Genomic DNA, 7,513 nt, shown 5'->3' with positions numbered 1-7,513 from the left:
TTTTTGAGATGGAGTTTCACTCTGTCTACTCAGGCTGGAGTGCAGTGGCGTGATCTTGGCTCACTGCAACCTGTGCCTCCCGGGTTTAAGGGATCCTCCTGCCTCAGCCTCCTGAGTAGCTGGGATTATAGGTGCCTACGACCACACTCGGCTAATTTTTGTATTTTTAGTAGAGATGAGGTTTCACCATGTTGGTCAGGCTGGTCTCCATCTCCTGACCTTGTGATCCGCCCACCTCAGCCTCCTAAAGTGCTGGGATTGCAGGCGTGAGCCACTGCACCTGGCTGAGACTTCGTCTTTTTTTTTAAAAAAAAAAAAGTTCACTGCGAATGTAAGAGCAAAAGCTATGACACTTTTAGGAGAAAGTATAGGATTAAATGACCGTTGAGTTAGGCAGTGGTTTCTTAGATGCACTGCCAAAAGCATAAGCAACCAAAGAACAAGGTAAGTTAGATGTGTATCAAGTGTGTATCAAGCACTTTTGTACTGCAAGTGATGTCATGAAAGTGAAAAGACCCACAGAACAGGAGACAACATCTGCTAATCATCTATCTGATAAGCAACTTGCATCCAGAATGTAAAAAATGTTAGAAGGACTGGACGTTTCTCCAAAGATGAGATACACAAATGGCCCATAAGTGCATGAAAAGTTGCTCAGTGTTATTAGTCATTAGGAAGGTACAAATCAAAACCACAGGGTGATACTACTTCACACCTACTAGGATGACTGAGGTGAGAAGACAGATGACAACAAATGTCAGCCAGGATGTAGGGGGGATTGGAACCCACATATGCTGTGGGTGGGAATGTCAGATAGTACAGCTACTTTGGAAAACAGGCTGGCAGCTCCTCAAAGGGAAGTATAATTACCATATGGCCCTGCAATTCCACTCCTAGGTATGTACCCAAAAGAAAGGAAAACACACTTTCAGACAAAACCAGGTGCTAGAATACCCATAGCATTATTCACAAAGCTAAAAGGTAGAAACAGCCCACGTGTCATCAGATGAGTAGGTAAGCAGGTGGTGCATCCGTACAGTGAGGGAATGCTATCCAGCTGTAAGGAGGCGTGAGGTACCGATGCATGCTACCAGGCACATGGGCTTTGAAAACATTGCCCTCAGTGAAAGCCTGCCGGGATCGCGTTGAGCCTGGAGATGAGCTTTCTAGGCGCTTCCATATTAACCTGTGTTAAGTGTTCTGACCCATCAACGTGGGATATTTTTCTCTTTATTTAGATCTTTATTTCAAAAACGCTTTATAGTTTTCGGAGTATAAGCTTTATTCTGCTTTTGTTACATTTATTTTTATTTTTTATGTTATTCTAAATAGAGTTATTGGTGGAGCACGGTGGCTCATACCTGTCATCCCAGCACTTCGGGAGGCCAGGGTGGGTGGATCACTTGAGGTCAGTAGTTCAAGACCAGTCTGATAACATGGTGTAACTCCGTCTCTACTAAAAAATAAAAGAATTAGCCAGGCATGGTGGCACGTGCTTGTAATCCCAGAGACTGAGGCAGGAGGATCGCTTGAACCCAGGACGGGGAGATTGCAGTGAGCTGATGTCACAGCACTGTACTCCAGCCTGGGCATCAGAGCAAGACTCTGTCTCAGGGAAAAAAAAAATTAAAAAAAAACTAGAGTTGTGAGTTTTATTTTTGGATTGCTCCTGGAAAACGTGGAAATGCAGTTGGTTTTCTTGCCCTGTACCCTGCTGAGCTCTCCTTAGTTGTAATAGCTTCTTAGTGGAGTCCCCAGGACTCCGCACACAGGAACCTGTCATCTGTGATTTGAGCTAGTTTTACTTCTTCCCTTTCAACCTGGCTGTCTTTATTTTCTTCCCTAATTGCCCTGGCTGAGACCTCTGGTACATTGTTGGCTGGGTCTGGTGAGTGGGGCCTCCTGTTCTTAGGGAGAGCATGTATTTGTTGGCCACGGGCTATGTGTGTCCTTTGTCAGACTCGGCCCTCTCTTCTGTGCCTTGGCTATTCCATATTTTTGTCTTGCAGAGGTGGGGAATTTTTGTTAAATGCATTTTCTGCATCTATCAAGATGATCAGGTGTTTTTCTTAAGGCTTTATTCTAATGAGACGCAATGCATTTTCGAATTTTGAACCAGCCTTGCACTGTGGCATATATCCTCTTGGTCATGGTGCTAGTTCTTTTTAGATGTCACTGCATTGGTTTGCTGGTGTTTTGTCCAAGGGGTAGTCACATTTTGTGTAGAATTTTTCTGTGCTTTGTGGGTTTATGGATAAGATGGCCACCGGCACCCTTGGCTTTGAAGAGAGTGTGAGTGTCCCCTGAGCTCAGGATCACTTCTTCAGGTCTTCCCTGCCCACTGGGCCCTCCAAGCATAACTGGCAGATCTGGGGGAACATGGGTGGTCCAGGGAGTTTCTTTGAGCCACCTTGAGGGTGGAGACAACAACCCAGTCAAGACCCCACTGTCTCTTTTCCCACTGTTGGTGGGCCCATGGCATGCGGGGGACAGTAGTGGCCAGCTCTGGGCCCCTGAGTTTCCAGCAGCTGGAGAGGCATGAGCTTTGGCCAGTCTCTGAGCTTCTGGGGGGAAGTAACTGGGCGATCTCTGAGGTTTCCTAACACTCTGTCTATGGCTGTCACTTCGGATGTCACAGATAGAGGTCAGGGGATCTGTGAGGCTGGATAGAAGGAAATTACTTATTTTTTGTGACCTTTCAGCAAAGTGTAACATTTCCTTCGATTATGAACATCAGCAACAAATGTCTGTGTCATCAGAAGTCACACGTGTTCTCATGTCCTGCTGCAGTGGTCACATCACGGTAGTGATGCCACGCCAGTCGTGCCAAGCACTGCTGCAGGGTTACTGCGGCGTGACCTGCTGCTGTATGATGCAAGTCACGTATTACTACATCACAGATCCATTACTTCAATATTTTGATAGGTGTATGGGTTCTAATTGCTTTCTCCTATAGTCCTGTGTATTTTATGCATTAGAAATGTTGTTCTGAGGGCAGTCATCTTCTCCACACTGTAGTGGCACTGTTTGTGTCTAGATTAACTAAGGACAGAGGTCCTTTTCCAAGAGGGTGACTTTGTATATCCCCAGAGGCTCGGAGTTCCACCTTTAGGAAAGTGGGGCAGAGGAAACGAGGGTGAGGGTGGGCAAGCCCTGAGAAAAGAAGGGAGGTGGGAAGACCCTGGGAGAGCCAGGAGGTTGGAGAGGGTGGGGAGGGGCTCCAGGAGATCTGAGCCCAGAGACCTGCTTGCAGAAAGCTTAGAAGCGCAGCAGCAGTAGTGGCAGTGAGGGTACTAACAGCGTGGCAGGCTAGGTTGTCCTCACTGACTTGCTCTGTGCACGGTGTAGCTGTTTAAAAACACATACTGGGCCCAGCACAGTGCCTCATGCCTGTAATCTCAACACTTTGGGAGGCCGAGGCAGGCGGATCACCTGAGGTTGGGAGTTTGAGACCAGCCTGACCAACATGGAGAAACACTGTCTCTACTAAAAATACAAAATTGGCTGGGCTTGGTGGTGCATATCTGTAATCCCAGCTACTTGGGAGTCTGAGGCAGGAGAATCACGTGAATCCAGGAGGTGGAGGTTGCGGTGAGCTGAGATCGCACCATTGCTCTCCAGCCTGGGCAACAAGCGCGAAACTCTGTCTCAAAAAAAGAAGAAAAAAAAACAACACATATGGCTCTGTGTGCCTCACAACAACCAGAATCGTTTAATTATGCATTAGATACATCTTTTCATAGGAAAACATATTTTTAGACTTTTTAATGTATTTTAAAAACTGCAAGTCACAAAAGCAACATTAATTACAGTAGAGAATGGAAACACATCCTGCCCTGCCAACAGACTGGACCCTCATCGTCCCTGTGCCACGCCTGACTCTGAAGGACAGAGTGTGGAGAAAGAGCTGCAGGGTCAGGGAGGCAAACGTCTTCATGACTTTTGATACTCATTGGAAAATTGCCCCCAGAAGCGATGCCATTTTACAGCCCCACCAGTAGTGCTGTGTCTGTCCCCTCAGATCCTTGCCAACACAATGTATTTTTATTCTTTTTTCCCTTTGCCAGTTAGATAGGCTGTCGTGTTTTAATTTGCATTCCTTTGATTCGTTGCAGGGTTGAATGATTTCGTTTGTTTTTGGCTCTTGGTTTGGTTTTCTTTCCTCTAGGGTGGCGGGGGCGGGGGGGCGTGTTTGCGGATTTCCTTGGTGTTCTTGGCAGGATCATTAATGCAGGGTCCTGGCAGGATGCAAATGCAGCCATGAAGCCTGTTTGTTTATTTTTTGAGACAGGTTCTGGCTCTGTTGCCTAGACTAGAGTACAGTGGTGCATTTATGGCTGATTGTACCCTCAGCCTCCCCGGCTCAAGTGATCCTCCTTTCTCAGCCTCCCAAGTAGCTGAAACTAGAGGTGCACCACCATGCCTGGCTAATTTTTGAAATACTTTGTAGAGACCGCGTCTCACTATGTTGCTCAAGTGGTGTCAAACTCCTGGCCTCAAGCAGTTTTCCTGCCTTGGCCTCCGAAAGCAGTGGGACTGCAGTCATTAGGCACCGTACCTGGTCAGTCATGAAGTCTGCATGAAAGTCGTTCACTGAAGGGAAGGAGTCTGCTCAGCAGAGGCTGTGAGGTTCTCTCAGGCTGGCCAGAGGAGAGCAGGTGGAAGGCACAACTCACAGTAGCTGCTTGGTGGTCCCGGGCTATACTGTGGCTCTGCTCTGTCACAGCTCCTCTGTGGAGGAAGGCCTTTGGGCTGGAGGCCTGAGTCTTACTCCCTTTGTAGTGCCTCAGCTCCCAAGCCGTTTGTGATGGAAAGGAGGTTGTTTCTGGCCTGTCTGTTGTGTCCCTGGGCACGTTTAGATATCCCAGGTCCTGCAGTGAGCCAGCCAGGACCGTGTCCTCATGGCCTCCATTGAGTGGTTGCCACCTGCAGAATGCTGGACATTTGTGTGCAGCTCACTCTCCAGGCGTGTGTCAGGCAGGAGTGCCAGGGTGGAGGGCGCCAGTGTGCAGGTGTCAGGCAGGTGTCTTTGAGCAGGTGAGTCCTGAGCCAGCGCTGGTGTGCCCTGGACAAGCCTGGCTCCTGGGGGTGCCTGGCCCACCGTGTGCGACACCCACCGCACCGCTCTTGATTGTCACAGATTGTGAGTCCGAATGTGACCTTCTCTCTCCTCTGCAGCCAGGGCCAACTCGTTCGTGGGAACAGCGCAGTACGTTTCTCCAGAGCTGCTCACGGAGAAGTCTGCCTGTAAGAGGTAAACACTTTCATCCAAGTCATACTTCCTTTTCTTTAACTTACAAACCAATATTTGAGAGAGTTAATTTGGTGGCCTTCAAGTAGCTAAGCATACTTTGAAAGAAATTAGCATTTTGCTTTTTAAAGTGCATTTTCCCTGGTGTACACACATGTCACGTTAGTGTTACATTCTAAGCTTCTTGGGTTTGCTGATGCTTTCTGGTTACAGATTTAATCATTTCTTTAGGAAAAACTGTTGAGTGAGGAAAGCGAGGCTGCCATGTGTATGGAGCCCAGGCTTCCTTGGTGCTGCCCTCTGTCGGGGTGGAGGGCAGGGAGCCCGGCCTTAGGGTTGCACAGCCACACACCACCTGCAGTGGGACAGGGCCCTGCAGAGCGCAAGGAGGCCCTAGAGGGTGGCGGGTGTGGGCGGGAGGAGGTGTCCAGCAGGCATGAGTGTCTTTGAGGGAGACAGCTAGGCCTTGGTGGTGGCCTCCCCAGTGAAAATGAAAAAAGTGCAGGTGGTGCAGGGGCTGCAGGGCCGGTGCGGGTCAGGGAGGGGAGAGTGGAGAAGCACCTGCAAGGGCGCCACTGGCAGTGGAGGGGAGGATGTCCAGGGAGCTGATGGCAAGGGTTGGTGAGAAGTCTAAGGTGCTGTCTAGGGTGTCTGTGAGGCAGGGTGAGAGGCAGCATCAGAGTCTGGAGTTTCAAGTCTGGGGAACAGTTTTGTGGAATGAGGGTGTGGCTGGGGTTCCTCCTGCCCCGGGCCAGTCAAGCACTACTGAGGGCTGGGGTCAGCTTCAGCTGCTCGGCCTGCAGGTGCTCTCGTCAGTCAGCAGGACCACAGGAGTCCCACAATGCCACTCCCCTGCTCTGCCAGGTTACCAGAGGCACCTTCCAAGTGAAATGAGCCACCCTGAGAGAAGGAATGATCCTGGGGATGGCAGTTCTGGATTTCTGAGCTTCACAGCCTAAGGAAAAACTGGGAGGTGGAGCCGTGGCACAGACGTGATGGGAGGGTGGAAGGACTCAGCACTCAAGCTCAGCAGCTTGGCTGACTCCACGCTTTTCTGTTATTATTATTATTATTATTATTATTTTTTTTTTTGAGGCAAAGTCTTGCTCTGTCACCAGGCTGGAGTGCCGTGGTGCGATCTCAGCTCGCTACAGCCTTCGCCTCCCAAGATCAAGCGATTCTCCTGTCTCAGCCTCCCAAGTTGCTGGGATTACAGGCGTGCGCCACCATGCCTGGCTAATTTTTTGTATTTTAGTAGACACAAGGTTTCACCATGTTGGCCAAGGTGATCTCAATCTCTTGACCTCATAAGCCACCTTCCTTGGCCTCCCAAAGTGCTGGGATTACAGGCGTGAACCACTGCACTTGGCCTATTCAGTTATTTTTTAAAGGTAAGATGAGGTCTCGCTCTGTTGCCCAGTCTTGTGTTGAACTTTTGGGCTCAAGTGATCCTCCCATCTTAGCTTCCCAAAATTCTGGAATTAATTATAGGCATGAGATATGGCACCTGGCCAGATACTGAGTTCTTAGCATGGCCAGACACTGCTTTAGGTCAGAGCTTCCCAACTGGAGCGATTCTGCTCCCCAGCAGACACTTGGCCCTGTCTGGATAGTTTTAGTTGTCATAGCTCGGGCAGGGGTACGGCCGGCATCCAGTGAGGGCGGCGAGGATGAGCTGCTCAGCATCCTGCCATGGAGAGGACAGTCCTGCTGCAGGTGGGGCGCAGTGTACCTGGCTGTCAAAGTGCATGTTATTGCCACCTGAGAGCTGGTGTTTCCTTGCTTGTAGATTTTACTTTCAAGGTGGAGAGCCTCTTTGGCATTAGTATGGAAAGATCTCCAAGCTCTGCAAATACATGCATAGGACCCTGCTCTCTGTGAACAAGGAGGAATATGTATTCACGTTTGCTCATTTGTGCGTTTCAGGTTCTCTGGAGGGGTAGACACGGCATGGATAATGGTAGTTGTCTACGGGGTGAGGGAACAGGATTATGAGAAAAGAATTACTGCATCTCTTTTTATGCTTTTTAATTTTTTAATCATGTGATACTAAAAATAGTTAAGAACTTTTATTATAAAGAATTGAAAGAGGAGAGGCCTGCCACGGTGGCTCAAGCCTGTAATCCCAGCACTTTGGGAGGCCGAGGTAGGTGGATCACGAGGTCAAGAGATCGAGACCATCCTGGTCAACATGGTGAAACCCCGTCTCTACTAAAAATACAAAAAATTAGCTGGGCATGGTGGTGCGTGCCTATAATCCCA

At 49.1% G+C, this 7,513-nt stretch overlaps 1 protein-coding gene across 2 annotated transcripts in view; it reads left to right on the top strand.

Moving 5' to 3' along the window:
• The window catches only part of PDPK1 (3-phosphoinositide dependent protein kinase 1), a 79,636-nt gene that overhangs the window by 45,714 nt on the left and 26,409 nt on the right, over window positions 1–7,513 (top strand). For both annotated transcript variants that reach the window (XM_017511219.2, XM_017511220.2), the window contains exon 7: window positions 5,179–5,254. In XM_017511219.2, coding sequence (XP_017366708.2) covers window positions 5,179–5,254 — 76 coding nt within the window. The remainder of the gene's footprint in view (window positions 1–5,178; window positions 5,255–7,513) is intronic.

Source organism: Cebus imitator, unplaced genomic scaffold (assembly GCF_001604975.1).
Source record: "Cebus imitator isolate Cc_AM_T3 unplaced genomic scaffold, Cebus_imitator-1.0 Scaffold444, whole genome shotgun sequence".
NCBI classification, from domain to species: domain Eukaryota; kingdom Metazoa; phylum Chordata; class Mammalia; order Primates; family Cebidae; genus Cebus; species Cebus imitator.
Note: the sequence above shows the minus strand (reverse complement) of the source record. Positions and strands in the feature narration are given on the sequence as shown.